We start from the raw sequence: 26,965 nt of genomic DNA on the forward strand, positions 1-26,965 counted from the left end.
TGGTCATTACAAAATTTGATTCCGCACCACGCCATTTCCGGCGTTTTGTAACCCCGCTCTGCGCACGGACCTCCTCCCAGAATGATATACATTGCGTCGGTGTCAACAACTTTCTCTTTCTTTCTCTCAACCCACCACTGGTCAGTATACCTTCCCCTCGCCCTTCCCTCGCCACCCACTGCGCCCTCCCCACGCACGCACGTCACCCTCTACCACTCACTCCCACCCCAACGCAGCCGCTGACTCCCCCAGGCCCAAGGTCACAATGCTCGCTACTAGCAGATGCGCGTTTGTGTCTAGTCCACGCATCGTGTATTCTCCCCTCGCGAGCGGGTTAAGGTCCTGGCATTCAAACCCCCACAACCGGCCCCAAAGGGTCTGCGCGTAACCGCGTACCGTGCTCGACCAGCAATGCGCCCCGGCGGCCTGCTTCGGCGACCCAGAGACGCTGGCGGCTTGCCCGCCACCAGCAGAGGGTAGAGGCCGCTCGGGGCTTGGTAGGAGCTCGGGGGTAGCCTCGTGCCCCGTACGGGGGGTGGCCCCCTCCCGCAGCCACGGTTCGCCGTCGGTAGTTTTCCCTCGGGAATCCGGGCACAGAGACTTTAGTGCAATTTGGTGACAATCCTGCTCGCAAGAGCAACTGCTGGTCGCAGCAGGGGATTAACTCGATCAGGACTACTCTGGGTCGTGGTGGCTCTTCACACTTTTATGGCTCTCCGAGCCTAGATTTCTTCCCCCCTCTCTTCACTTTGTTGTTGTACTTGGACATCATGCATTCTTGACACTCAGACGCATTCGGTGGTGGGCGAGGAAGGTGTAGTCTCAAGTTTGTTGACTCACTCGGCGTGTTCGCACCCCGCCGCTGACGCACTCGGCGCGCACGGTCCTCTGTCTGAGCTTCTCTCGTGCGCCCCCTCGTGTGCCCCTCGTCTGCTTCTCGTCAGTCACACGCTGGTACACGGCACACTCGCGCACGCTCAGCTCACCGCCCTTGCTCGAGTGACAAACTGGCAACAAGAAGGCACAGTGAGCAGGGCCCAGTCACCACGGCGCACCAGCCCCGCGCGCAATGCTCATTCGCATGCATAACACATCCAATTACCACCACTCTACGCTCGCCGGGTATCCATAGGTATAATCTTCGATGGCTCGTCCTCTTTTCCAAATGCAATGGCAATGGCCAAATGATCGCGACTACTTCTCGTCCTTGCCTCCGGCACCAGGCGCGTACTCCTCCTGGCCAGGCGGGTGGGGGATGTCGTACTTTGTGCGCACATTGTAGAACACCTTGAGGAACTTGGAGCGCGCGCCCTGAGCGGCGACACCCTTGTCCTGCAGGTCCTGGTCGGTCATGACAGTCATCTCGTGCCAGTTGGAACGCTCAAAGTTGGAAGTGTATTTCTGGACATGTCAGCAAAGGCCGCCTGCTTGGCACACGAGTTGGCACGAGCACTTACGTGAAGCCTGAGAACACGGAGCCATGTTGACACGTCCTCGAGGACCTTGGGGTCGACATCGTCGGGACCAGCCACACCAGCACCACCGCCGGCACCGCCACCGCCCTGCTGAGGAGCGGCCTGAGGACCAGGCGAGCCGGCCTTGCCACCAGGAAGTGGGCTGCGGCGACCAGACGAAGGAATGCGGTTGCCGCCACGAGGAGCGTTGAGACTGCTGCCACCAGGGTAGCCGTAGCCACCAAGCTGAGCAGCTTGGGCGGCCTGAGAGAGCTGGGCAGCTTGCGCCTGCGCCTGAGCCTGGGCGAGGGCGAGCATCTGAACAGCATTAGGCGTAAGAGGGTTGAGGCCACCCAGGTTGACATTGGCGAGGTTCATGCTCAGGTTGGCAAGAGCGGCAGGGTCACCGAGACCAAGGCTGCCAAAGTCGCCACCGGAGCGCGAGCCAGCGTTCCAGCCGCCAAAAGCGCCGTTGCCAGGGAACGGCGACGTGCTTCCATCATCGTCACCACCGTACGACGCGCCAGAGACGTTGCGGCTGTTACCAGTGCTGCTGGTAGCGCTGGGAGCACGGCGGTACTTGCGAGCATCGTCAAGCTGAACACGGTTCGCGGCGGTGGCAGCACCAGCAGCCAGCTGGAGACTGGCAAGGGACATGGCGGTCGAGCTGAGGTTCTCCTTGCCACCGTCGTTGAACATGGGCGCGAGCGGCGTGTTGACCATCGAGGCCCAGTTGCCAGAGTTGACAAGCGGCGAACTGGGGTTGATAGGCGAGGCCTCAACACCAGAGGGGAGGCCGAGGCCGAGGCCACCGGGGCCAACGCTCAAGCGCGGAGTCGTCGAGCGAGAGTAGCCCGACGGCTCGTGGCCCGAACCACCGGTAAAGTCTGTGCTCTTGGGGCGAATGTCGGGCTGCGGCGAGCGGGAGCGAACGCTGGCCTCGTCGAGGCCGGGCGACGGGCCGCGCTCCATGACCTGGTCAAGCTGGCTCGACCAGCGTGCCTCGGTCGAGATAAGGGTTCCCGGGGCGCTGATGCGGTTGGTACGCAGCGACTTGGCCTTGTTTGCGTTGGGGTCAAACGCCGACTCGGGTGCAAGGTAGTGGTTGCCAGTGGGCGATCCAGTGAAGCCCGAGCCGCCACCAGCCGAAGGCGACTTGAGGCCCATCCCGGCGAGCTTCGACTCCATGCCGGCCGTAACACCGGCGGGCGAAGGCGAGAGCATGGCCGTCATGGGATCCGCCTGCGCCATGTGCTGAAGCACACTGAGGAAGAAGCGAATCTGCACTGGCGTCGAGTGCTGAAGAAGCGAGTAAAGGGCGGCAGTACGCTCAGCCTCACTGAGGACACGGAACCCTGCACGCCGTCAGCCTACATTGCGCCCAGCTCTGGTTCGTTTCCCCTTGCTGCCCGTCGTCGGGCTGGGTGGCGGCGGGGTATCAACCACTCACACTGCTCAATCGCTCCCAACTCCTCGGTAAAGTTCTGGTCCGTGCTCGCGGCAGCCATCTCCTCCTGGCGTGTCAGCCGTCGGCACTATGCACTTTTGACGTACCAGAGTGGCCTCCCACGACGCCAGATGCTTGAACCACTGGTCAATCTGCTCGGCTTCGGGGGTGCGTGCGGCCTCACGTGCCGCGCCGGTAGGCAGGAACTCGGAGGACGGACGACCAGCACCACCGGACACGGCGCGGCCGGTACCGATGCTGGGGCGGGGGGAGAGCGAGTCGCGCTGGGCGCCCATGGACCCAAGACCTCCGACGACCGAGCTCGATACATGGCGAGGCTGGCTCAGACCAGACGAGCTGCCGCCGGGCGACGAGGCAATGTTGGCACTGGGGCCGAGGCCGAACCCGCGCGCCGCAGCACTGCTCGACGTTGTGGGCGGGCCAAGGGACTGGCGGGTCAGCTTGGCCGGGTTGGCCGGGTTGATGGGTGGCGCCGGCGCCGTCGGCGAGGGAGACGGGCTACGGTGAGGGCGGAGGGTCGACGAGGCCATTGTGAAAGGGGGTTTGTTGGGTACGGACCAGCCGGGGACCTGTGGGAACGGGCGCGGTGTGAGCGTGTGTTTAGCCAAGTGAAGGAATAGGGTGGGTGGTGAAGAGATGGGATGTTGTTGGTGATGTGGAAGATGAGTGTGGGATCTGGGAAGCAGCAATAAAGTGTCCGACACGGTATTGTTCTCGTCGTGGCATGGGGGACGAGGTGTGCCAGCCAGTTGCCAGTTTGGGGTGGTGGCCGCGGGTTGCGCAGTGTCGACGACACGCGCGCGCGCGCGCGCGCACGCGCTTGGCCGCGCAGCGCCGTGTGGCCCAAAGGTCGAGCTGGCGACGCACGAGCCCTCCGGCGCAGGACCCAACGTCCCTCGGCGTGCACTGGCCTTGGGCTGGCGGGTGACGCGCGCGCGCGCCAGCGCCTTTGTCCCGAGACGCCGCAGTGGGTGGGTGGGTGGCCACTGGTTGGGCGGGCGGCGGCGGCGGCGGCGTCGTCGCAAAGGCCTCCCGGGCAACAGGTGTGCTTCTTACTCACCTCGTATATGAGGACAGGTGGAGAAGTTTGAAAGAAAGGAAGGTGGGGTAGTTGGTGATAGAGAGATTATTGACTGGGGACGACGATGTGTCAAGGAGCGTTATGGGTTGAGATGAGACGTGGGTACGTGGGGTGGGTGGGTAGGGAGGGGGACGAGGGGGACGACGAGGCAGACGCGTGACCCGGTCACAGCTCACTGTAGCTGCAGCTGCCCAGAACTGGTAGCGCGACGACCCTCCTGCGACTTCAGACTCCGCGCGTCAAGGCTCACCTCACTTGGACAAAATGGGCCCAAACCCTGACTCCTCAACCCAGTGACACTTGAAAATGCTTGCCTTGGCCCAGGGTAACCCACGATTCCAAAGGCACTTAGAGCTGATCCCGTCTGGCGTCTTGGGGTGGTGGCCACTCCACCAGCGAGCATGACACCCATCACACTCGTTCCTCTTTTGCCTTCCCGTAAAGTCCACTTGTGGTCCACTCCGAGCCTAGCCTAGAGCATATCCCTCACGAGCATGAGGTCATCACGCTTTACTCCAACAACGACAATGTCCCGATTCGTCTTGCATCCATGCCTTATTCTATAACACGCCGTTGCTCATGACGCAGCATTGTAATATCCCTCTATGACGAGCGCGCAGTGGAACTCCAGGTCCTTATGTCTGTCTCACTTCTCTCTATTCGAGCTCACAATCAAGCTCTGTTTTACAGTTTTACTTGAGAGGCTTGGGCACCTCGGTCGAGCCGAGAGGGGCGCCGGCAATGCTGGGCACGAGCGTCAGGACGAGTCACAAACCCTCGAGCAGCAAACAAAAAAAAACTCACAATGCCTTGACGTAGTCGGCAAACGAGACCATGCAGACAGTCTGCCAGATGCCGAGGCCGATACGGGGCGAGACACCACGGTACAGGCCCTTGATGCCGTTCTTCTCGTAGATGTACTTGAGCGTGTTGCCAATCGTCTTCTTGGTGGGCGCGTTGGGGTCGGGGTTCTTGATGGCTGACTGCATCTCGACACGGACGACCTCAATGGGCTGGTTCCAGGTAGCAAGAGCACCACCGATGGACGACGAGAGGATCTTGTCAAAGGCCGAGAGCTTCTCGTCCTCCTTGAGGCCCTTGGTCTTGCGGATCAGGCTCTCACCGAGACGGGCGAAACCCATACGCGAGCCCCAGTTGGTGGCCTGGCGGACGGCGACGGCGTTGACACCCTTGTTGATGCCCTTGATGCCCTCGCGCTTGTAAATGTCCATGAAGACCTTGAAGGTTGACTCGGGCTTTGCGCCAGACTCCATCTGCTTGTGGCGGGTGATCTCGACCGTCTTCATGCAGGTGCAGAAGCCTGTCAGGGTGTGTTAGCTGGTGCGATGGTGCTCCGCACGCGGCGCCGCGCGCGCGCGCGTTGTAGCGCTCCAACCGAGCTGTTGACAAACGTACCCATAGTGGCGTAGGCCTGGGCGACACCACCGCCGATACCGCCGAGCATACCCGCAACCGCAGGCGACACGGCGAGCTTGTCGATCGTGTACTTTTCGATTTCCGACGAGGTGAAGATGAGGACTGCTCCCTTAGTGGATGCCTCGATCCATGCCTGCACGGTTGTGTCAGTACCCGAGTAAGGGGCTAGCGCGTATTGTTCCGTCGTCGGTTTCCAGCAGCAAGAGCAGCCAGTTGCCGACGACGTCCGGGAGCCACAGTTCTACACACCCATGGGATGAGGCCCTGGTAAAAGCCCTTGATGCCACCGCGCGACCAGACAGTCTTGATCGCCTGCGCCATAGACTGGGTACGGTTGGCGGCCATCTGTGTCTTGAGGACCTCGAGCGGCTGGCCGAGGGTGGTGACCTCGAACTGGAGGGTGGTTAGTACAGTCACGCGACGTTCTGCCAGCGGTTGAGAGAATGCTGACAAACGCACCATGTTCATGGTCGCGCCAACGGCGATGTTGGACCAGGAGAAGCCCTTCTCAGCAGGAGCCATTGTGAATGTTGTTGATTATTACGTGGTGTGTGGGGAGAGTGACAAATACAGTGGAAGTGGAGAGAGAGGCAGACGAAATAAGAGTCGGGCAGAGAGAGTTAGCTGCTAAGAGCTTGGGTATAGACGCGCGCAGAGTGGGTGTCTAAGGAAGAAGAAGAAGCACGGTTGCCGTCAGTGACTAGTATTTATACATGACACGACTGGCTCGCCTCCGCGAGTCAATCGTGGCTATCATCCCCAACTGCAGCAAGCGTGGGGCGGGGGCCAGCTCAGATTCAGGGAAGATGTGACGCCTGGCTGCCTGGGGAACGGCCAGCCAGCCAGGCCAGTTCTACACGCCGACAACCTGGGCTGCCAGTTCCCACCCAGCACAGGACAATCACCAGCAAACCGAAATTTTACTTCCGTGACCATATCGACTCCCTCCCTGTGGCCCTCGTCAATCTCTAAGCGCGGCGGCGCATTGCACACAGTCGCCCTATCCCCAGCCATGAGTTGCCGTTCTAATGGGGATGCGATGCTCGAGTTGCCTGCCGTTCCTTAGTATTCCGTCAAACCCTGCGACAAGGAAGTCCGCGGTAGATGACCGTCGCATTCTGCTGCCGCCAAAGCCCGAATCACATGCCTGGCCCTAATCACGGACAGCCGTGTCCGCGGTCACGGTCACGGTCACTCACAGCCACGAGGAGGAGCTTGAGATTAAGCCATAAAGCTGCCTTTGGCATATGCAGGCCATTGTTGATCAAACATGTGTCGTTGAGGACTGGCTTGGTCGTGCGTGACTGCACTTGACGGTACCCAGCAGCGTCAGGCGCCTTTGTAGTCACCCATCAAGCTACCTCGTCCAAGCCGACCTTCCCCGTGCCATGGCCGACGTGACTGACTCTGATAACAACGTCCCGAGAGGCATCTGGCACAGGCAGACTGGCCCCTCCAGCGCCTACATCTAGAACGCCGATTCACTGTCGCCGACACCTAAGCCTCGACGCCGAGCTCATCAGTGTCCTCGTGCTCCAATGTCAGTGCGAGTGCTACCCTCACTACCTGCCAGTCTGTCACCACCGCCACCTGCCAACGTCTCAGTAAGAGGGCGGCGGACATGAGCCAGCGGATCTCAAAGGCGATTGGAAACACCAAGTTGCCCTCACGCAGTGGGTCAGCGCGTCGCTCAGAGCGAGCAAACGCCAAAAGCAAGTGGACGAGGCTGACTTGCAAGCCAACCCCAGCAAGCCGCCACCTCCAGCCATCCTCAGTGCCTCCACAGACTTGCAGCTCACCCCTCCATATCAACCCACCACCTCACACACCAGTTGTATAGCCTCCGGCCCGTCACGGATCCGGTCATGTAAGGTGCATCCCGGCATAAGAATACACAGCTCCAGCGCCCTATAAGAAACCAAGTCGCAAATGAGTGTTTTACTTCTTGGCCTCCTCGGCGGCAGCCTTCTTCTCGGCGGCGCGCTTGGCACGCTTGCCAGCGTTGCGGGCGTCCGAGCGGGCGACACGGAGGGTGCGGAAGGCCTCGAACTCCTTCTCCTCGGCGGTGATGGCGCGGGGGGCCTCGGCCTTGTACGAGGCGGGGAGGGCAGGGAGGTCGCGGGTGATGTGGGCGGTGAGGTCCTCGCCCTGGGCGTCGCCGGCCTTGGGCTTGCCGTGGACGCGGGGGAAGACGACGAGGCGCTGGCGGTAGGCCTTCAGGCGCTCGACGTTGAGGGTCTGGCCCTCCTCCGACTTGGAGCGGCGGCGGTGGTCGACAACAATGCCGAGACCCTTGGCCTCCTTCTTGCGGATGCCGGCGAGCTTGAGCTCCGAGATGGTGAAGCCACGGCCCTCTGTGAGCATTGTCAGTTCCATGTCCTTGTCCCTCGTCGTCGCCCTCCTTCCTCGCTCAAATCTTTACGCACCACGGATGCGGATGTTGTAGCGCTGGGTGGGGCAGCGGACAGCGGGGCGGAGGCGCTGGAGGGGGGCGGCACCCGAGGCGAGGGCCTTCTTGGAACGAGCGACACGGCGAGACTTCTTCTTGCCGGGCTGGTCGAACTGTGGAGAGTGTCAGACGACGTGACCCAAAACCTCAAATCTTCGTGCGCGGCGACACCCCTTGTGCAGCCGCCGACGCTCTCGTCCACGCACCCAGGTCTTGACCCGCCTCTGCCAGTCCTTGTGGAAGTGGTTGCCGGGGAGCTGGTTGTTGTGCTTGACCATTTTTGCTGTTGGTGGGTGATGGGTTCAACGTCGACACAAAAGTTGGCGGGTTGTGGACAATTTCGACGGCGAGCAGACGAGTCGCAAATGTGCAGATTGAGACGGGGAGGCGGAGTGGGCGACGATGAGGAAGACGTTGTCAGCGCTACGAGTCGATGTCGGCTGTTGGGTCTCTACTAACCTCCTTTCTTGCTGGATAGCTAGAACAAGATCGTGAGGTCGTCGAGATGGCAAGTGGTGGTGCGTTCCCGCCGCGGTGGTGGTGGTGGTCCAGTGGTTGCAGCAGCCTGCAGTCGCCTCCCAGCCCAGCCCAGGCGCAGGACTGCACCCAGCAGCCAGAGTGTCGAAATGCTCATGGCCAAATTTCCGCCAAACTCCGGCGAGAAATGTCTTGTGGCGTTTTGGAAAGTGATAATGAATTAACACGTCAATTACCACGTGGCTTGAAATCTTCGTTCTGTTGCTCGCACCCCGGCCGGCACCCAGCGCCTGCTCATAAACGCAACAACCTGCAGTTCTTGATCTCCAACAAACGCATTTTAAATCTACTCAAAAGCACCCACGCGCCGCCGCACCTCTCCCGCTTGCGGGGTCGATGGAGCACCTGGCGTTTGGGCCGTCATAATGTAGAAGAGACGGATGAGCTACGGCTCGCAGACGGGTTTTGGGTGGACCGCCTACTTTCACGGTGGTAGGGGGTCCAAGCCTTGTTTGACAGTTTAGTCGCGACGCGCGACCGGTGCGATGAATGGCATGGCATGGGATTGAGAGAGCTGCGCTGTGGGACGGACGTTGAGGATGGGAGGTGGGATGGGGTTGGAGCCGGTAGTAGGTCAATTCTGGCAAGGGCCGGTGTGATGCGGCCCGCATCTCTCGGCTTGTGGCTGCTTGGGTGGCGGACTCGAACCTGGCTGTCATTCAAACAACGTTGATCTGGGCGCCTGGCTGGGTGGATGGGTGGGATGTTCCCAAAGCATGCCAACAAGTTGTCCCTCCCCACCTCGACCAATATCATAAACAAGTGGTATGCATGTGCAGGGTATCGACTACTGGGCTACTCCCAACTAATCACTAGGCGTCGACCTCGATGAGGTCGTCTGCGTCTTCTGCCTCCTCTGCTGGCTCGGCTTCGGTTTCGACCGCGACCTCGACCTCGACCGGGTCAGCCTCGTCCGCTCCTGTCAGACCAGCCGCTTCCTTCTTTAATCTCTCGATCGTGGCAGCGACCTCACGGCATTTACTGGTGCATGTCAGTTGCAGCGCGCGATAATCCGGACAACTGAGCACACTCACGCCCTCAACTTAGTCGTCTGGTCACGCCTCTCGGCGAGCTGCTTCTCCATGAGCATGACAAGAGTGGCTTCAGCCTGCAAGAAGTGTCAGTTACACATCACACCGATTGAGGCAACTGACCTGTACACCGCGGAGCTGGTTTGCCGAGACCATCATCGTCGCCGCGAGGTTACTGAGATGCTGGATGTACTGCGCGGGTTAGCACGTATTCGCAGTGCATGTAACCCACCTGATCGCCTTCACTCGCGCGGCCAGTGAGCTCGAGCTCGCCAGGAATACGCGCCGTGCCGGTCAACACGTCGAGTAGCGCCACAAGGGTGTGGAGGAAGCTCTGGAGGAGGGCGGGCAGTGCCGCGCGCTCAGCATCGCCGCCCGTCGATACTGGGTCTGACACGAGCGCTGGGAGGCCTATCTCACGCGCCGTAGCGATATGTGGCTTGGCCTGGCGCGTCAGCTTGAAGGATGCACACGGTCCCAAAGCTCACAGTGTACATCTGCCCAAAGAGCATCCACCGCCCGTCCTCGAGCACCCAGTCGGCGCGTGGTGGTTTCAACGAGGTCTCGAGCGCCTCGAGCTCTCCCGGTTCTGCAGGGGCCGCAGCCGACTCTGAGATCTCGACATCATCACCCGGCGCGGCGTCGCCATTGTCGGCGACCTTGCCGCCCTCGAGCTCGGCGAGGCGCTCGAGCGCCGCGGGCGTGAACGCCTTGTAGTAGCCCGGCGGCGGGGGGAAGAGAGTGTTGGTAATGGGCACGCCTGCCTCGGCCATGGTATTCTGTTGCTGTGAGTAGAGTAGAGGAGCGAAGGAAGGAGCAACAACTGAACTCTTGTTGTTCGCAGAGTGTGGAGGTCAGTCGTCGGTGACGTTTGTGTGGAATTTGGTCCCGCGAGGTTCAATACGATCTCAAGAGGTGGAGGAAGGACACTTGACGCAATAACAATCAGAATCGACACTCTACGCCGGAATGGCAGCACCGCAGGCGTTCCTCTCCTTTCCGGACCTGCCCGGACTCTCGGCAGGCAAGGAGGAGGGCAAGGCGAGCGCCCCGGCGCCGGCGTCGTCGTTCTCGTCGTTCCCCGACCTCGACCTCGGTGGCGGCAAGGAAGGCCGGGAACGCGACGATCGCGAGCGGAGGAAGCGGCCACGGGACGACGAGTCGGGTCATCTGCCACGAGATCGAGATCGCGAGCGCGAGCGTGAGCGGGACCGTGACCGTGATGGCGAACGCGACCGCGAGCGAGACAAGCGGAGAGATCGAGACCGCCACAGGGAACGAGACGCGCATCGCTCGCGGCGGAGTAGCCGGGAACGAGAGCGAGATCGAGAACGACCACGAGATCGGGATCGCGAACGTGACCGACACCGCGACCGTGGACATGATGACGACCGGAATAGGGAAGAGAGGAGGAAGGAGAGGAAGCGCGAGCGTGAACGCGAGCTGGCGTACGACCTGGTCAAGAAGGACGACAGGGGCTCAAGGGAGAAGAAGGACGACGCCGGGGCGTGGTACGAGAGCTCAAGCAAGGCGAAGGACGAACGAGTAAGTTGTCGTTATTGGCCCCAACTGACCTCAGACCCCGTCCAAGGAGTTCTTTATCGATACGGCCGGCGATAAGAGCGTTATCCAGTACGCCGTCTCGTCGTCCTCCTCCGCACCACGGTACTACCGCGATGGCCGTGAGTTATGCTGTTCGCTGACCTGCTAACTCTCCAGGAGGGCGAGTACTTGGTCTCTCAGACGGGATTCGCATTGTGCACTCGCGCGACAGGACACAGAAGGGCATCGAGGTTGCGCGGCTCGGCCGGCCATATGTAAGCTTGGCCCTTTGGAAGAGCGAGCTGACCCCAGATACCGCGGTACTCGACCCGGCAGACGGCATCGCAGGCGCGTATCCTCCTCCGGCCAGCGGAGGCTGACGGTGACCTGCTGTCCAACTTCACGCCGTTTGACAGTGCGCCGCGCCGCCGAATTGAGGAAGACACACTGCCGTCCTACCGCGCCATTACGAAAGAAGACTCGAGCGACGAGGACGAGTTCACCGCGTTGCAGACCGTTCTTGGCGCCGCGTCGACTCTCGAAGATGACGTGAAGTCTCGCACTGTCGAGTTCGAGCGGCATCTGGCATCCCACCCAGACGACGTGGACGAATGGATCAAGTTCTCGAAGCTGCATCTTCGCCTCGCTCCGGACGCAGCATCCAGCGCATTCCTCGACCCAGCGACGCAGCCAACGACGCGCGCAAACGCTGAGGTGACGCTCGCGATGCTTACGAGGGCATTTGAAGCACACCCCTCCAACTTCCTCTCGGCGGACCTCCACCAGGCGTTCCTCGATGCTGCGGCAGTCTACTGGCCACCGGCCAAGGTCACTGAACGGTGGGTCAACGTCCTCCGTGCTCTGACGGAGCGCGGTGCGACGGAGGAGAGCATGATGCCCCTGTACCTCGGGTACATTGCTTGGCGGGAGGGCCAGGGGTTCGGCCAGGCAGGCGACGGCTCTGGGGGTGGCGGTGGCGTGGACAAGGTCGTCGAGGTGTACCTCGAGTGTCTTGACAGGCTGCGGTTGTCGGGCGAGCAAGACGCGCCGAGCGAGGCAAGGGAAGAGAACCAGGTGTACCTTCTCCTCCGGGCCTGCCTATTCCTCAAGCAGACGGGGTACACCGAGCGCGCGCTGGCCATCTTCCAGGCGCTCATGGAGATGTAAGTGGCATGCTGCAGGCAGCACTGACGCGCAGCACATTCTTCAAGCCCGACCACCTGCGTGCCCCTCGGCCACCGTTCGACCAACAGCGCTGGTTTCGGGGCGTGCTCGAGGACTTTGAGTACTTCTGGGACTCGGAGCTGCCGCGCTTGGGTGAAGCAGGCTGCAAAGGGTGGAAGGCGACCCACTCTGCCGATGACGACGGCGAGGTGCTGACCGAGCCGAGCATGCCCCGCCCAAAGACCGGCACCGAGGACCCATACACCCGATGGCTCGAGGCGGAGCGGCACGCCGAGTCGGCCTATCCCTTGCCTGGACGGGCTCGCGTCGTCGACACGCTGGAGGACGACCCGTTCCACACCATTCTCTTCTCTGATGTCGAGCCGTTCCTCTTCCCAGTGCAGACACCGACCGCACGGCTACAGCTCATCTACGCGTTCTTCAACTTCCTGGGATTGCCATTCACACCGGCTGATGTGCCCACATCCTCGCCGTCGAGTACCGACCCCCACCTCCGATGGGCGATATCCCAGAACGCCGGCCTGCGGAACGCCTTCTGGCCGCCCCGCCCGAGCACCAAGAAGATCCTATGGCAGACAGTCGGCGGTGAGCCAATGGACCCCGAGCAGCCGCGCTCCCTCACATCGCCCTTCGGCGCGCCCGTCAAGTCGTGGATGTCAGACCGAAGGACCCTGTTTGGTGGGAAGGACTGGTTCCGCGACCTGTCTGCCGTCGACCTGGAGCATGTCAACATCGATGTCGCAAGGTAAGCTGCTAGAGGAGAGCACGCTGACGAGTAGAAATGGCCTCACCATGTTACGTCCACTGGTGCCCGACCCGTCGTTTGTACTCTCGACGTTTGCCTTTGAGGCGGCGCTGTCACCGAAAGCGTGGGTAGTCCTAGCCCGATGACGCTGACCCGCACAGAGCGGTCAAGGTCGCCAAGTCTGTCCTTTCCAGCGACCGGGACAATCTCGCCTTATGGGACGGCTACGCCCGGCTCGAACGACAACGCGGAAACCTTGCTGCTGCTCGGCAGGTGTACGTCACAGCGATTCAAGCTGCCCAGCAGCGCGCCGGTGTTGCCGGTGCCAACCAGGCCGACTTACAGCTCGACACGGTAGAGCTATGGGCCGCCTGGGCTGAGATGGAGTGGGAGAGCGGTGAGGAGGCCCGATGTGTAGAGGTACTCGGCATGGCCGCGGGTCAGAACCTGGGACAGTTGGGTGAGTGGAAGCAAGCGATGCCTTCTGACTCCTCAGATGTTGCCGCAAACCCTTCTCATGACCCCAGACCGCTATCTGCCGTCGCCATACTTAAGGCCAGACAGGTAAGCTCCCTAGCCGGAAGCATAGCTGATGCCCAGTACTATGCCACCAAGCCAGCCGATTCTACAAGCCACCTGGCACTCACCTCCCTGTTCTTCTACCTCATGGATGGCATCGAGGCGGTCAGGAGCCTGCTACTGGGCCTGATCAAGTCGCTGCCTACCGGCCACCCACAGGCGGAGGAGGCCTACCAGCTCCTGATTCGCATCGTGTATGTTCATACCTCGCAGCACGCATCCCCGGCCCCACTTGCCCGCGACATCCTCGAGCAGGCGATCGAGGCGTTCCCGAACAACACCATGTTCCTCGGCCTGTACCTCTGGGGCGAGGCGGGGGCACGAGTATACGGACGGATCCAGCGACTGGTATCGCAGCTCACGAGCAAGGACAGTGGGGTTGTCAGTCTCCTCTGGTCCGTCTGGGCCGAAGGCGTGGGATCAAGCCGCACATTCTGGGACGAAGGCGGTGGAGGTGCCGAGCGGGTCCGGCGCGCGCTCGACCGGGCCATCAATTCGACAAAGTAAGTGGTGCCGATTGCGTTTCTGACACCACACAGTGGGAAGCACTCGGCCGCGCTGTGGATGCTGTACATCGAGTTTGAGACGCATATGGGCAAGCCTGCGGCCGCCAAGGCGCTGGTCTACCGAGCGATTGCTGCGATCGGGGGCTGCAAGGGTAGGTACAAGCTCCGCGAATTACAACACCTGCTAACGAGTTCAGATCTGTATCTTGCGGCCTTCTCCCCGTTGTTGCGTCCGAGCTTCTCTCCGCGCGAGCTGCGTGCACTGTCCGAGCTCATGGCTGAGCGTGGCATCCGAACACGGGTGCCGACCGAGACGTACTGGGAGGATGGCGACTATGACGAGGCGGATGTGGTGGAGGGCGAGGATGAGGAGGACATCGAGGAGTTTGACAACGGCGATTACGAGTACAAGAATCTGCGTGATCGCGAGGAGTTGAAGCCATACTAGCATATCTAGCAAGCATTGCATTGGACTGAGCTGTCGCGAGGCAGGAGGTTGCACCCACAATCTCACCCCGCCGTGCCAGCCTCACGCTATCTGCTTCCGCCGCCACTCGGCACCTCCACGCGATCATCGCAGACTACGCCCCCACGTCACCGGGTTAACAACATGGCAACGTCGCGCATTGCCCAACCACCACCACCAACAACCAAATAACATGTCCTCCTCCGCGCCCCTACTAGGCGGCACCATCGAGGCCGACGACGACGTCCCGACGTCGTCCTACCCGACCGGCAACATCGGGCAGTCGACAGCGCCGAAGCCGGCCGCGGCGCGCGAGCCTGTCGTCCTGGTCCCCGGGACCACCGCGTCGTCCGCCGAGCAGGGCGGTATTGTGCGTCGTTGTCGTCGTGTGTGCTGCCTTGGCTGACTTGCTCCAGGCGGGCATCCTCAAGGCGTCGTCCCACCCCGTGGCGCTCTTCTTCCTCTTCTTCTTCCGCTCGGCCGCGATCGCGGTGTATGTGCTGTGCGGGCTGTGTGAGTTGGCTCTGGCGGCGGCGGCGGCGAGGTACTGACACAACGCGCAGTCACAAAAGACTACGTCCTGTCGATCGTGCTGGTCGTCGTGCTGCTGTCGCTCGACTTCTGGAACACGAGGGTGTGTTGGCGTGGCTGGGTGTGGGCGGCGGGGGAGTGCGCAGCTAACGTCGCACCGTAGAACGTCGCCGGCCGGACCCTCGTCGGCCTGCGATACTGGAACGAGGTGGACGAGGACGGCGAGAGCTCGTGGGTGTTCGAGTCGCGCGACGCGAGCCACGTCGCCAACGCCATCGACTCGAAGATGTTCTGGGTGGGTTGGGTGAGGGCGACCAAGCTAACGCTGCCAGATCGCGCTCTACACCTTCCCGGTCGGCTGGATCGCGCTCCTCATCTTCTCCATCTTCTCCTTCTCCATCAGCTTCATCCCCATCGTGCTCCTCGCGCTCGTGTTCAACCTCTCCAACGTCGTCGGCTTCACCTATGCCGACAGAGACGCGCAGAAGCGCTTCCAGAACGCCAGCTCCAACCTCTTTGCGCTCGGCGGGCTCGGCGGACTCGGCGGCCAGGTGCTTGGCGGCGTCGTGCGTAACTCGGTCGGACGCGTCTTTAGGTAGTACTAGCAGCGCGCAACTAGCATATGCATGGCCCGTTCTCTATACTGTCGGCGGCGCTGGCCCGGCGCCCCGCCCCCTGCCTGCTCTACTGTACACACAGCCTACCGCTTCAGCTGCTGGGGAAAGTTGCCCCGACCGCGCTTGAACTGCCGCGGCGGCGCAGCAGCCTGCACCTCTGCTGCTGGCCCCTGGTGACCTTGCTGTCCCTGCCCCGGACCAGAAGCCCGCGCAACGCCCATCCAGTACCCGGCCCAATACTGCGCATGCAGCGCGTACCCGATCGCCTCGTCGCGGCTGCCGGCAGCGGCACCCCACGCACCCTGCGGCGGGGGGAAGACGTACGCGTCGTCCTGATCGGCATACTCGGGTGCTCCCCACTCGTCTCCCTCGCCGTCGTACCCCTGCCACTGGCCGTATCCCTCGTCCTCGTCCTCCTCGCCCTCTCCCTCGCCCTCGCCGTCTTCTGGTCCGGCCGGCGACGGCGGGCTATACGACGGCGACTCTTGCCTGCTCGTTCCCGCCTGCGACGTGTACGGGTTGTCCTGGCGCGAGGTGCGCGCGCGCTTGTTCTGCCGTGGGGTTGGCGTTGACGAGCTCGCTGCGGCCGCGGCAGTCACTTGGGGCTTGGAGGCCGAGTACCACCTGGGCTGTTAGCTGCTGAGTGATGTGCTCGTGGCTCACTCCGTGTCGAATGCGTTGGCACCGGGAAGAGGCTGTCCCTTGGCGAGTGCGGCGGTCGCCTTGTCCAGCCACGAGCCGGGCCCGGGGTTGTGCAACTGGGAGCGGGCGTCAGTCGGCGGCCAGAAAGAAGGGCACAATATGAACCCACGTGAAACTCGAGCAGTGCCGCGTCGTACGCGTTGACGAGCTCGCGGTCGTCCCATGCACCACCCGACTTGTTGTTAAAGTCGAGGGTGACCGTGGGGAGGGGTTCTGTTGATGCTGATGCCATTTGGAGTGAGTGGGTGGCGGCGAAGTGGTGGGAGGTTGTGGTCGTTGAATCTTTGGGTACAGAGGGTTTTGGATGATGATGGCAACTGGGTGCTGCGGCTCAGGCACACAAGTTGATTAGGGCACGCTGGTCAAGAAACCTAATGCGTGTGGCGAGTATGCTAATGGTCGGAATGCTATTCCGCCAAAACTATGACGCCTGTTGCCGCGCGCGCTTCCTCCCCCCAAGTCCCTTAGCCTTGGCCCCTTGTCTTCGCCGCCGGCGGAGGTGCCAAGGGGTGAGCGAGCGCGGGTGCGCGAGGTCCAAGCGTCGTCGTTCTCAAACGCGCCGAGGGGCCGGCCAGCAGCAACCAACAGCCGCGGTCACGGCCGATGACCACGACACGCACAGACCCACTACTGCTACCACCACCACCACGGCTCTGCCTGCTGCACTCTGCCCAGCTCAGTCTGCTCTTTCGCTTTTCTACTCGGTCTAGCTGCTCTCTACAAGACTGCAATCTCCAGTGGATCATCGCCTGCCGTGCCACCTTTCGGACAAGGCTAATCATCATCAACAACACGTGGCTTGGATCCCTTACAGCTTACGGCGCTACGGCCGCCCCCGCGCCCGATTCCTCCTTGTTGTCGTCACCAGCACCGCCCTCCCTCCCAGCCTCGACTCTTATCCGCCCGCACACACTGCCCCGTGTCTTTCATCTCACATCTCTCCAAGTCGCACACCACGGGCACCGCAACGGCGACGATAGACAGTGCGTCGGGCAGTTTCATTCTTGTGGTGATTTGAGACGCTAGTCGACCATTGGCATCTTGCAAACGCCCGCGTCATGCCGCCGCCTGCCCAGGATCGCCCGTCGTCAGAGAATGTCGACTACCTCAACTTTGACTTTGGATCGACGTTGCCCCCCGGTGCCCTCAACCCGGCCATTCCAGGCTACGCCCCCTCCCCATCCCAGTCTCGCGCAGCCTATGACCGAGCGTCAGTCGCAGGACGCGACTCGCGTCTTCCCCAGCCGACACCGCCGCCTCCGCCTCCTCAGGACCAGCGCTACCAGTCCCACCAGCAAAGCCAGCTCCCTCCTCTGGACAACTATGGCGGCTATGCAAGGGACCACCGCCAAGTGACGCCCGAGCAGCAGAGGTTGCCGCCGTTGCAGCCACAACAGCAGCAACAGCAGCCGCAGCAACAGTATGGCTACCCCTACCGTGATCAGCCCGACCAGGGCTTCGCCGCCGCGTCGCCCGTAGCCGCATATGACAGCCCCGCCGCCTCGACCCAGGTTCGCAAGCAGTTACCCCAGCTGCCACCGCAGCCCGAGCTCGCGTCTGCGCTTCCTCCGTCTCGCCCCGGTCGAGCTCTGCCAACTCCACCCTCTGCGCCTGCCCAGAGCACCGCACCCTCCCAGAGCCCGAGCGCAGCTCGCTTCTCTAGTGCACAGCGTGCCCCATCTGGCGGCGTGGAGACACAGAGACTTCCCTCGACCCCCACCAAGCAACCTTCGTCCTCATCACATCAATATCCTACATCATCAGCTCAAGGTCCCAACGCCAATCACCAACCTTACGGTTCCTCGCGGGAGCCACCGCCTGTCCAGTCTCTGCGAGACTTGAGCATCAACGGCGATAGGGGCAACGGCGTCAGCGACTCGCCTGTTGCACCAAGGCAGTCATCTCTCCCACAGGCCCCACCGCCGCAAAAGGCTCCTACTGCCTCTTCGGCCCAAGCCGCGCCTTCCTCGTACGCCGGCCACACCATCGACAACCACATCTCTACCGACTGGTCCAGAACCGCAAGTTCACCGCAGCAGATGTCAGCGTCCGGCAGTGGGCCTTCGGCTGGGGGCAGCCACATCCCTTACCAGCAGTCGTCCCGTGGAGGCTACGCCGACTCCGACTACCTGGTCCCTCGTTCTTCGGAGGGGACCTACGGTGCAAGAACTGCCACTCCAGACATCATTCGCAACACCTCTGCGTATGTGGACCACGTGCAGCAGCAGCGGGGCTATGCCGGTGGCGCGGCTGCCAGTGGGTCCGACCGCGTCAACATGCCCGCCCCTCACCCAGCCCCTTCTCAGCCAGTCAGCTTCCCCACGGCTCATCCGAGCAACAGCGCGGTTGACCGTCAATCGCCGATCAGCCGTGGTCGCCCCTCGAATGAGCTCTCTCCATCTTGGGGAGAGCAGTCCCAACAACCATCTCGATGGGTTCAGAACAAGCTCGCTCAACACCAAAGCCAGTACTATGACGAGAATGACGGCTACGACGAGTACGTCTCGAGCGAAGGAGAGGACGACGTAGACGACGAGGTCAACGGCATCCGATTCTTCAACCCTGCGTTCCTCAGTGAGACTGCCTTGCAGCTCACCGACCGTGTGCCCAGAGCCACACACAACAAGGGTGGTGTGCCGTATCCTCAGACATTTACCGGAGCCGACATGGTGGTAAGTCGTTGGCGCGTTTACGACGGCGCTGACCCCCCAAGCTCACTATTCAATCCCTCCTGCCATCGTTCACTCGCGAGTCGCCATACGACCGGCGCTTTGCCCTTGTCGTCGCACGTTCCATTGCCGCCCAGCGCATGTGGGTTGTGCCTGTGGACTGGGACTTGGACAAGCTGCTTCGCGACACGGCCGATGACGTCTTTACCTTTGTTGGTGATGTCGAGGGCTTCCAAGGCGAGGTTCCCACCGGTGTCCAGACCATGGCCACAAAGTGTTACTCGGCGAGCTGTACTGGAAATGGGGAGTGTTACGCTCCGCGGTGTCCTTACAAGACATCCGCCAACACTTTCCTCCAAGTTGCCAACGCAGTCGAGGACGAGGCAAGCTCCAGCCAAGCTGCTACCTCACTCGTCAAGAATGCTGAAGACTGGACGCACGAGCTCGACCCTGCTCTGCTCTCAGAGCTGACAGAGGACCAGCGAAAGCGCCAGGTTCTCATTCGACAGGCGATCATGGCAGAGGAGAGGTTTGAGGCCGACCTGGCGACCATTGAAACCGTCTTCCTCACGCCGCTGCAGATGGCCAACCCGCCCATCATTCAGCCTTACCACAAGCTTGACACGTTCCTCAGAGAGCTCTTCAGCAACATTGTCCAGATCCGCTTGGCTTCTCGACGTCTCATTGCCAACTTTGGTGCCAGGCTTCACGAAGAAGCCCCTCTTGTCCACCGCGTTGGCGACATCTTCCTCGAGGCCGCGACCGACTTCCGGAGACTGTATCCCGAGTACACGGACAACATGCCGCGTGCAGACCTCCTCTTGACACATGCCCTCGCCGAGCATACGCCGTTCCGTAACTGGGCAGAGGCTGTTTCCAAGACTGGAAGCCCTTCGTATGACCTGAGGCTGCTCCTCAAGCAGCCCGCCGCCCACCTCCAGCAGTACCCGGCTCTCATCGAAGGCATCCTCAAAGTCACGCCCTCAGATGACGTCGACATCGACTTCCTCAACGAGGCCCTTACCTCTATCCAAAACATCTCATACATCTCTCAACTCAAGCTTTGGCACGCTTCCAAGGGCAGGGGCGCCGTCGGCAAGCTTCAGTGGCACCAGATTGTTCCGAAGCAGATTCAGGAGCAGATGCAGCTGGAGCGCAAGAAGGAGGTCAAGCGCCAACAGTAAGCCACTCATTCACAGCAGTCACCTCTCTAACCACCCCAGCCACATTTGGGAGCTGATTGAAGGTGAAATGAAGTATGTTGCCGATCTTGAGGCTATGGACACTGTACGTTTTGTGATCAATCTATACAGGGGCTAACGTGAACAGCTCTATATCACGCCATTGCGTGAGGCCGAACATGGTCCAGTGATCGATAGGTCGAGACTGGACGACTTCATCGACGAAGTGTTCCACAACTACAGGTCCATTCTTGAGGTGCACCAGCGCCTGCTCGAAGACCTGCAGGAGAGGCAGATTGAACAGCATCCCAACTTTGGCATGGTGTCCGACTTGTTGTTGAATGCTGCGCTCAATTGGAACGCGGCATACCTAGAGTACACGCCTCACTATCCTTTGGCCAAGGCAAAGGTGGACAGGGAGACTGAGGAGAACCCCCGTTTCAAGGCTTTCTTGGATGTGAGCACTAGCCAAGGAAGCCAAGCTGACTGTCCCAGGAAGCCTACAAGAAGCCAGAAGCCGACCGACAGGGTATCAACCATTTCCTGTACCGACCAGTCGCGCGTCTCCTTCGTTACCAGCTCCTTTTGAAGGACATCCTACAGGCTCAAAAGGCCGTGGGACCGGATGATCACCCTGATATCGAGGCCATTCCTCAGCTTCTCGAGATTATCGACAACCTTGCCAAGGCTACAGAGAGGGGTGTCGAAGTCAACGAAGCCAAGGTGGCCTTATGGAAGCTCAAGGCCACTCTTGACGGTGGCAAGTTTGGCTCCCGAGCTGTTCGTACTAGTAACATGGGCAGTGACTGACAACAACAGGTTCGGGATCTCGACTTGATGAACCCCATGCGAGAGCTCATTCACCAGGGCAAGGTGTACAGGCAACCTGAATCCAAGGCACCAGGCCAGTCGTGGACCCAGCTCAACCTCCTTCTATTTGACAACTACTTTGTCCTTGTCAAGCCGCAAACCAAGACGAAGAGGGGAGAGAGGGATGGCGCCGCAGAGCGGTCCATTGTCAACCGTCGTGTGAGTCCCCGTCACGGTTATCAGTCTGACAAAGCAGCCTATCCCTCTCGAGCTCATGTCATTGAACGACTTTTCCGCTGCAGCGCAGAACCGTTCTCTGGGTCTTCTCAAGAACATTCGTGGCGGCGGTGGAAACGAAGATGGCACCACCCAGGTGCAGTCCGACTCGCGCTTGGTCTACCCCTTCACCTTCACGTTCATCGGTCAAGGCCCTGCCGGCCAAGGCGCCGGTCAGTACACGCTGTGGACCGACTCGGACAAGGACCGCCAAACATGGCAGGAGAAGCTCCAGCATGCCAAGGTTCTGCGGGCAGAGGTCAACGACGCGAGCAAGGTTGGTCCCTATTGAAAGGTTCATGTGTGCTGACCCCACAGGTCTTTGAAATGACCCCTCTCAGCCTTGAGGCGTTCTATCAGCCTGCTGGATACTATGCGCCTGCGACCAAGGGCAAGACTCAGCCTACAAGTGACGAGTTCACTGGCCGTGTGACATGCTCGGTGCCGTTCCGTGAGTGATCACCAGCCAACATCCGACTGACCCGCAGTTACTGTGGACGGGCGATCGCTGGTGGCCATCGGCTGCCAGGAGGGAGTCTGGATTGGAGTCAGGCATGAGACAGCCTCTCTGCGCAAGGTTCTTCACGTCAGGGGAGTTCAGCAAATCGCGGTGCTCGAGGAGTTTGGCCTATTCCTTGTGCTGGCGGAGAAGGTGAGTTGGAGACAGGCGGTGGTACATGGCGCAAGACTCACACTTGTACAGAGCTTGCTGGCATATCAGCTCGAAGCCCTTGTGCCAACAGCACAATCCCCACCTGTGCGTGCGACACCACAGCGCCTCAGTGGGGACCGCGACATTTCATTCTTCACGGTGGGCCAGATCAACAACCGCACCCTGGTGCTGTACATGAAGAAGAAAGGAGTGAGTCGATGGAAGGTGTGCCAATCTAACGTCATAGCTCGACTCGGTCTTCCGCATCCTCGAGCCCATTCACGCTCGCGGGGCAGAAGACACACGGCAGAGGAGGACGCCATTCAACCTACTTGTTGGTCAGCGACCTGATTGGTTCAGAGTATACAAGGACTTCTTCATCCCTACCGAGGCCCAGCATGTCTACTTCCTCAAGGCCAAGCTGGCTGTCGTGTGCCCCAAGGCATTTGAGATCATGGACCTCACCGATCTCAAGGGTGGCTCCATCCCAATCTTTGAGCCGAACCGACAGCGTGAAAAGCCCGCACTTGCTGAGCTGGCTCAGAAGTGTGAACGCGCCAAGCCGCTCGCCATGTTCCGCTCCACTGAGGCCGAGTTCTTGCTCTGCTATGACACCTTTGGCATCTATGTCGACCGTCATGGCGAGCCCAACCGTGACCTTACGGCAATCGAGTGGGAAGGCAAGCCAGAGAGCGTGGTCTTCCACCCGCCATACGTCCTTCTTGTCTCGCCGTCGTTCATCGAGGTCCGACATATCGATACCGCCAAGTTGCTGCAGATCTACACCGGATCCGACATTCGCTGCACGTGGGATGGCACTGGTGGCCAAGCCAACCCTCCACAGGACCACCCTACGTCGAAGGGTTGGGGTGACGAGGTCAAGTCGCAGGAGCCGCGCATTCACATCTGCAAGCGTATCGACCCTCCTCATGGCCGAGGCCAGAACCGCGTGGAGCAGCGAGTGTAAGTTGGACGTGGGAACTCTTGTGTCGAGTGTCGACTTACCCGCCTCAGCTTTGAGCTCACCCCGACGCTTCTACTCAACAACCCGCTGCTCAACCCTGTGCCCAACGTGACGGACCCCAACTACTTCCCTCCGGCGCTTGACCACGTAAGTTGGACCACCTGTTGCCCGGGCCGGTTACTGATCATCCTACAGCGGGCGAGCATGCGCAGCACTGGCAGCCACAACTACAATGGTTACAGTGAGGGCAACTACTTCCCGCCCGAACCCTCCATCAGTTCCATCAGTACGGCCAATTACAACACCAACGGCGGGGGCCAGTACGGTGGTGGGTACGCAGCACAGTCGCCTGGTGGCTACAACCACGGTGGGGCGTTTGCTGGCGCTGCCGGATTCTCGACCATGGATCAAGGAGCATACCAAGGAGGAGGAGGCCGGCCTGGTCAGCAGCCGTCTGGTGGCGGAGCATACGCCAACGACCAGTATGGCGGCCAAGGACACCCCCAGCGACAGGCGTCGCACGGATCGAACCGCTATGGGGGTTATGTGTAAATTTTGTAATGTGCAACCAGTGCTCTTGGTTGTTTGTGTGCGTGCTCCAAAGGTTTGCATCGGTATTGCTCAAACATGTACAAAGTGTGACGAAGGAGTGCCCAGCGGCAGGTAGAAAGAAGGTGGGAGGCAGCAGCAGCAGGCACCGGGAGGTGAGTGTGGCGCATTGAGTCTCCAGAGTGGCGCGTGGGCCGGGTAGAGGACCGAGCGAGGTGGGCGTGGGCGGGCGAGTGGGAGGCCGGTGCGCTGCTGGGCTTGCTGGGCGGCGGCGGCGACCTGGCGATCTGTCACGACAATGATGGCGACGACGCCCGAAGGACGATGCAGCGCATTGTGCGACATCTCCCAGCATGCATCAGTCTGTAGGTGCAAAAACAAACAAGTAGAATCCCATCACTCATCACCACTACGGTCAAGAGCTATATCAACCAACCCTGTCGCTAGCCTGGCCGCCACAACCACCACCACCCCTGCTACCATCAACAACACCCTTAGACCCCATCTTCGCCTCTCGCCAATGCTCAACCGACTCCGCCAGTCGGTGTACCACGCCCCGTCGGCGTCCCTCCCCGGCAGCAGCAGCGAGGACGCACGCTCACCAACGCGCATCAAGACGTGGCCCACGCTACCTGGACTGTGGGGGGAAAGCGGCGGCAGCATGTCGTCTCCAGCATCGTCCTCATCAACACCACGGCCGAGCCGCACGCCGCACGGCTCCGTGTCTGCTTCGGCCCCAGCAAGCCCACGACCACCACGGCCTGACCCGGCGACCGCGGCCGCAATGCAGCACTTTGCGCGCGAGCTCGCGTCAATCAAGTCGGCGCTCGAGGCGCGTGACGACGAGTGTAGGTGCTGGTGATGAAAATTCGGCCGGTGGTCTGGCTGACACAGCCCCGCAGGCGAGGCCCTCAAACGCCAGTTGGAACAGGTCGACAGCTACAAGGCGCAGCTCGAGGCCGAGGTACGGCACCTGCGCGCGGCGCGCGGGTCGACGAGCCTGTCGACGAGCCCGACGACACCGAGCTCGGCCGTCATGCCCCTCACGACCGCGTCGGACGGGTCGGGGTCCGGGTCCGGGCCGCGCCCGCTCGAGAGCATCGAGGTGGCGTCGGACGCGTCGTCGTCGTCGTCTGCTGGGGCGGGATACCCCTCGCGAGCGTACGCCCCCGTCGCGCTCCTCCCGCCGCCGAAACGCCGCTCACTAGAAGCCAAGGGGCGCGAGCTGGCGCCGCTCCAGCCGCTGGTGATTCGCCCGGCGGCGGCCACAGCGGCGGCAGCCACTACCTCGCCAGTCACTTCGCCCTCGCCCTCGCACTCACCACGGCCGCCCTCATCGCCCTCCCCTGCGGCATCGTCCCCGCCCCCGACGCCGCCGGCCAAGACGCAGCTCCCGTCGTCGTGGCTGAGCACGGCGCGCGCGCAGCAGGAGCTCATGTCGCACCAGTCTGCATCGCACGCGGGCAGCGCGTCAGACGAGATGATCCAAGCGCTGCAGGACATGCTGGACACGGTGCCCGAGGGCGTCACGATCGGGAACCACGGCCCGCTGCTGGTGCTCTTTGAGCGCGAGGTGGCGCGCCGCGAGGCGGCCGACCGCAAGGTCGCGCGCGAGATATACCGCCGCGTCACTGTCGAGGGCCAGCTCGCCGTCGCGCAGCACCGCGCCGCTGTCCTCGAGCGCCAGGTGAACGTGCGCGATGCGCAGCTCGAGGTCGCCGAGCTCCGCCAGGCGGCCGCAGAGCGCGACAAGACGCGCGCAGAGCACGACCTCGTGCTCATCAAGTCGCAGTTCGACTTTATCGAGGCCCGTCTCCGCGGATACATGGTGCAGGAGCGCACGACGCGACCAGGGTTTGAGAGCCCGGCGTCTGCTGCAGCACCACAGAGCCCACCACCACTGCCGGCCACACCGCCCACCCGCGCCATTCGCAACACGCTCACATCACGCATGCAAGGCGCACTGGGTCAGTCCACGCCATCGACAGCACTAACTTGCAGCCAGAGTTGAGGAACATGCCCAACATCGCCCTGGCGGTGTTACTTCTCCTCCAAGCCTGCGGTCGTAGACCCCTTGCGCTAGAGTATACCCTGTTCTCGAGATGGTGCGTGTGGGCAGTCTCCGAGACAAGTGCTGACGCCGTCGCCAGACCAGTTGCATGTACCTACCCCTAGCTCCTGGCGCTGCAAACACCGCCGCCGCAGCTACCCTGTCACACAATACCCCCTCACGACGTCGTAATAATGAATATGCCATGACTACTTGTACTCTACTCTACGCTATGATACAGTCCTTGTCTTTGCCTCCCCCACTGCCACCTTTGCGTCTTGACGACTCTTGCTGCCCCACGAGCTCGGCGTATCGGAGCTGGGCGATCAGGCGGGCCGCGCGGCGGGTGGGCGGCTTATCTCACCTGCTCGGCCTTGGTCAGTAATCCCTTGTCGTGGCGCGCCTTGAGCGACTTGATCGTGGACTGGAGTTCTGCGTCGGCGCGTCTAGCGGCATGTCAGCACTAGCTCAGCCTCCCAGCACCACACGCTACTCACTTCTCCGTCTTGGTCTTGACGAACGGCACCTTGGCGTCCTGGCCAGCACGCTTCAGCGCCGCCTGGGCGGCCGCGGCGCGCGCCTCGAGCTGGGCCGATACGGGCTGTGATGGCGGCTGCTGGGGCTTGGGCGCGGCGATAGGCTTGGCGGCAGGCTTGGACGACGAGCTGGACGACGAAGACTGCAGCAGGCGCGACATGGCGCTCTTGCCGGCGCCCTGCTGTTGTGCTGGGGCAGGCGAGCCGACCGGCGTGGGCGTACAGCTGTGGCTCTGCGCGCTGCGGTGCGACGGGCAGAACTTGTGCGTACAGGTTCCGCAGGCCATGGGCACGACCAGCACCTTGGTGCACCCGCGGCGGAAGCACACCTCGCCGCGGTCCTTTCTCGCCTTGAGCAGCGCCTTCTTGCGCGCCTCGCCGCCCTCCATGCCGGTGCATGTCCCGCTCATGATGTGTGCCTCGACGGCGTGATTTGGGCCCCGGTGGCCGGTGGACGAGACAACCTCGTTGCACAGCGGGCAGGTTGGCGCGATGCGGTCGACCATTGAGGCCGGGAGCGGCGCGGTGCAGGTGTGGTGGCTGGGCAGGAAGTGGTCTTGGCAGAAGGCGAGCATGCATGCTGGGCACTGCGGAGTGTCAGCTTGGACACAAGGAAGGACAAGCTGTACTCACGCTGAATGGCAGAAAGTCGTGCAGGTGGCACGCGTCGTGGTGACACTCTGTCCCGAGGGACATGAGCTCAGGCTTGTAGCCATCTGGTGGTGTTGGTGTCGACGACGAGCTCATAGTGGTGAATGTTGTGTTTGTGGTGGTGTTGTGGGTGATGTTCAAGTCTGTACCTGTGATGAATGCTCAGTTATAATACCCGAGGTCAGTATCCTGGCCGCGTTGCTCGCTGCCCTCGTCGCCGCCGCCGTCGTAAGCGTTGTTGTTGATGCGATGGATGCTTCGAGCAATCAGTCAGTGTCAGTCAGCGGGCCACCAGCG

General features: G+C 61.6%; 9 protein-coding genes across 11 annotated transcripts; 3 read left to right on the top strand and 6 right to left on the bottom strand.

Annotated features, from left to right (window-relative positions):
• Positions 1–1,067: 1,067 nt before the first annotated feature.
• Positions 1,068–4,070, bottom strand: VTS1_1 (Protein VTS1). 2 transcript variants are annotated; one of them, XM_062772422.1, is made up of 5 exons: positions 3,983–4,070; positions 3,009–3,491; positions 2,905–2,968; positions 1,458–2,809; positions 1,068–1,401 (listed from the first exon to the last, which is right to left on the bottom strand). In XM_062772422.1, exons 2-5 carry the CDS (start codon positions 3,450–3,452, stop codon positions 1,195–1,197), a joined length of 2,067 nt encoding a protein of 688 aa, XP_062628406.1. In that variant the 5' UTR covers positions 3,453–3,491; positions 3,983–4,070; the 3' UTR covers positions 1,068–1,194. The 2 variants fall into 2 exon arrangements, with proteins under 2 accessions (XP_062628406.1, XP_062628407.1); XM_062772423.1 differs by lacking the exon at positions 3,983–4,070 and having other exon boundaries at positions 3,009–3,589.
• Positions 4,071–4,528: 458 nt separating this feature from the next.
• Positions 4,529–6,135, bottom strand: YHM2 (Citrate/oxoglutarate carrier protein). The gene is made up of 5 exons (XM_062772424.1): positions 5,900–6,135; positions 5,690–5,833; positions 5,420–5,573; positions 4,808–5,324; positions 4,529–4,747 (listed from the first exon to the last, which is right to left on the bottom strand). The coding sequence occupies exons 1-5, from the start codon at positions 5,960–5,962 to the stop codon at positions 4,696–4,698; spliced, it is 930 nt and encodes a 309-aa protein (XP_062628408.1). The 5' UTR covers positions 5,963–6,135; the 3' UTR covers positions 4,529–4,695.
• Positions 6,136–6,550: 415 nt separating this feature from the next.
• rpl13 (60S ribosomal protein L13) lies at positions 6,551–8,392 on the bottom strand. Its single transcript, XM_062772425.1, has 4 exons — positions 8,349–8,392; positions 8,096–8,172; positions 7,867–8,002; positions 6,551–7,794 (listed from the first exon to the last, which is right to left on the bottom strand). Exons 2-4 carry the CDS (start codon positions 8,165–8,167, stop codon positions 7,379–7,381), a joined length of 624 nt encoding a protein of 207 aa, XP_062628409.1. The 5' UTR covers positions 8,168–8,172; positions 8,349–8,392; the 3' UTR covers positions 6,551–7,378.
• Positions 8,393–9,195: 803 nt separating this feature from the next.
• Positions 9,196–10,230, bottom strand: MED7 (Mediator of RNA polymerase II transcription subunit 7; the record flags this gene model as incomplete). Its single annotated transcript, XM_062772426.1, has 5 exons — positions 9,196–9,407; positions 9,461–9,534; positions 9,581–9,649; positions 9,690–9,902; positions 9,946–10,230. 5 exons carry the CDS (start codon positions 10,228–10,230, stop codon positions 9,239–9,241), a joined length of 810 nt encoding a protein of 269 aa, XP_062628410.1. The 3' UTR covers positions 9,196–9,238.
• A 196-nt stretch (positions 10,231–10,426) lies between these two features.
• Positions 10,427–15,617, top strand: TVP23 (Golgi apparatus membrane protein TVP23; the record flags this gene model as incomplete). The annotated part of the gene is made up of 16 exons (XM_062772427.1): positions 10,427–11,002; positions 11,037–11,139; positions 11,177–11,274; positions 11,312–12,162; positions 12,198–12,929; positions 12,964–13,053; positions 13,091–13,389; positions 13,426–13,493; positions 13,530–14,011; positions 14,048–14,166; positions 14,212–14,433; positions 14,699–14,850; positions 14,897–14,993; positions 15,044–15,114; positions 15,175–15,306; positions 15,344–15,617. 16 exons carry the CDS (start codon positions 10,427–10,429, stop codon positions 15,608–15,610), a joined length of 4,359 nt encoding a protein of 1,452 aa, XP_062628411.1. The 3' UTR covers positions 15,611–15,617.
• LOC62_04G005870 (uncharacterized protein) lies at positions 15,617–16,587 on the bottom strand. The gene is made up of 3 exons (XM_062772428.1): positions 16,440–16,587; positions 16,292–16,386; positions 15,617–16,252 (listed from the first exon to the last, which is right to left on the bottom strand). Exons 1-3 carry the CDS (start codon positions 16,560–16,562, stop codon positions 15,712–15,714), a joined length of 759 nt encoding a protein of 252 aa, XP_062628412.1. The 5' UTR covers positions 16,563–16,587; the 3' UTR covers positions 15,617–15,711.
• A 688-nt stretch (positions 16,588–17,275) lies between these two features.
• rgf1_1 (Rho1 guanine nucleotide exchange factor 1) lies at positions 17,276–23,529 on the top strand. Its single transcript, XM_062772429.1, has 13 exons — positions 17,276–19,002; positions 19,044–20,179; positions 20,223–20,286; positions 20,329–20,637; positions 20,676–20,960; positions 21,000–21,209; positions 21,247–21,543; positions 21,585–21,717; positions 21,755–21,918; positions 21,970–22,128; positions 22,166–22,881; positions 22,933–23,029; positions 23,078–23,529. The coding sequence occupies exons 1-13, from the start codon at positions 17,389–17,391 to the stop codon at positions 23,432–23,434; spliced, it is 5,541 nt and encodes a 1,846-aa protein (XP_062628413.1). The 5' UTR covers positions 17,276–17,388; the 3' UTR covers positions 23,435–23,529.
• Positions 23,530–23,951: 422 nt separating this feature from the next.
• On the top strand, positions 23,952–25,606 carry LOC62_04G005872 (uncharacterized protein; the record flags this gene model as incomplete). The annotated part of the gene is made up of 4 exons (XM_062772430.1): positions 23,952–24,279; positions 24,334–24,395; positions 24,822–25,285; positions 25,582–25,606. The coding sequence occupies 4 exons, from the start codon at positions 23,952–23,954 to the stop codon at positions 25,604–25,606; spliced, it is 879 nt and encodes a 292-aa protein (XP_062628414.1).
• Zfand2b_1 (AN1-type zinc finger protein 2B) lies at positions 24,754–26,907 on the bottom strand. Of its 2 annotated transcripts, XM_062772431.1 has the most exons (6): positions 26,651–26,907; positions 25,979–26,604; positions 25,846–25,927; positions 25,582–25,799; positions 25,427–25,536; positions 24,754–25,394 (listed from the first exon to the last, which is right to left on the bottom strand). In XM_062772431.1, exons 1-4 carry the CDS (start codon positions 26,762–26,764, stop codon positions 25,707–25,709), a joined length of 915 nt encoding a protein of 304 aa, XP_062628415.1. In that variant the 5' UTR covers positions 26,765–26,907; the 3' UTR covers positions 24,754–25,394; positions 25,427–25,536; positions 25,582–25,706. The 2 variants fall into 2 exon arrangements, with proteins under 2 accessions (XP_062628415.1, XP_062628416.1); XM_062772432.1 differs by having other exon boundaries at positions 25,582–25,927.
• Positions 26,908–26,965: the final 58 nt, after the last annotated feature.

This window comes from Vanrija pseudolonga, chromosome 4, assembly GCF_020906515.1.
Source record: "Vanrija pseudolonga chromosome 4, complete sequence".
In the NCBI taxonomy this organism is placed as follows: Eukaryota; Fungi; Basidiomycota; class Tremellomycetes; order Trichosporonales; family Trichosporonaceae; genus Vanrija; species Vanrija pseudolonga.

Excerpts from the sequence above, each read along its gene's own strand:
- VTS1_1 (XM_062772422.1), bottom strand. The coding sequence starts at position 3,452 with ATGGCCTCGTCGACCCTCCGCCCTCACCGTAGCCCGTCTCCCTCGCCG. Across the intron at positions 2,969-3,008 it reads CGTCGTGGGAGGCCACTCTG|GAGGAGATGGCTGCCGCGAG; the intron begins GTACGTCAAAAG and ends CTGACACGCCAG. Across the intron at positions 1,402-1,457 it reads TCCGTGTTCTCAGGCTTCAC|AAATACACTTCCAACTTTGA; the intron begins GTAAGTGCTCGT and ends TGACATGTCCAG.
- YHM2 (XM_062772424.1), bottom strand. The coding sequence starts at position 5,962 with ATGGCTCCTGCTGAGAAGGGCTTCTCCTGGTCCAACATCGCCGTTGGC. Across the intron at positions 5,574-5,689 it reads ACCAGGGCCTCATCCCATGG|GCATGGATCGAGGCATCCAC; the intron begins GTGTGTAGAACT and ends ACAACCGTGCAG. Across the intron at positions 4,748-4,807 it reads GCCGACTACGTCAAGGCATT|CATTGCCGGCGCCCCTCTCG; the intron begins GTGAGTTTTTTT and ends GCTCGTGCCCAG.
- rpl13 (XM_062772425.1), bottom strand. The coding sequence starts at position 8,167 with ATGGTCAAGCACAACAACCAGCTCCCCGGCAACCACTTCCACAAGGAC. Across the intron at positions 8,003-8,095 it reads AGAGGCGGGTCAAGACCTGG|TTCGACCAGCCCGGCAAGAA; the intron begins GTGCGTGGACGA and ends CACTCTCCACAG. Across the intron at positions 7,795-7,866 it reads CTACAACATCCGCATCCGTG|AGGGCCGTGGCTTCACCATC; the intron begins GTGCGTAAAGAT and ends CAATGCTCACAG.
- LOC62_04G005870 (XM_062772428.1), bottom strand. The coding sequence starts at position 16,562 with ATGGCATCAGCATCAACAGAACCCCTCCCCACGGTCACCCTCGACTTT. Across the intron at positions 16,387-16,439 it reads CGGCACTGCTCGAGTTTCAC|TTGCACAACCCCGGGCCCGG; the intron begins GTGGGTTCATAT and ends GCCCGCTCCCAG. Across the intron at positions 16,253-16,291 it reads GCCAACGCATTCGACACGGA|GTGGTACTCGGCCTCCAAGC; the intron begins GTGAGCCACGAG and ends CTAACAGCCCAG.
- rgf1_1 (XM_062772429.1), top strand. The coding sequence starts at position 17,389 with ATGCCGCCGCCTGCCCAGGATCGCCCGTCGTCAGAGAATGTCGACTAC. Across the intron at positions 19,003-19,043 it reads TTACCGGAGCCGACATGGTG|CTCACTATTCAATCCCTCCT; the intron begins GTAAGTCGTTGG and ends TGACCCCCCAAG. Across the intron at positions 20,180-20,222 it reads AAGGAGGTCAAGCGCCAACA|CCACATTTGGGAGCTGATTG; the intron begins GTAAGCCACTCA and ends TAACCACCCCAG.
- Zfand2b_1 (XM_062772431.1), bottom strand. The coding sequence starts at position 26,764 with ATGAGCTCGTCGTCGACACCAACACCACCAGATGGCTACAAGCCTGAG. Across the intron at positions 26,605-26,650 it reads ACGACTTTCTGCCATTCAGC|TGCCCAGCATGCATGCTCGC; the intron begins GTGAGTACAGCT and ends GACACTCCGCAG. Across the intron at positions 25,800-25,845 it reads TACTGACCAAGGCCGAGCAG|CTCCGATACGCCGAGCTCGT; the intron begins GTGAGATAAGCC and ends CTGATCGCCCAG.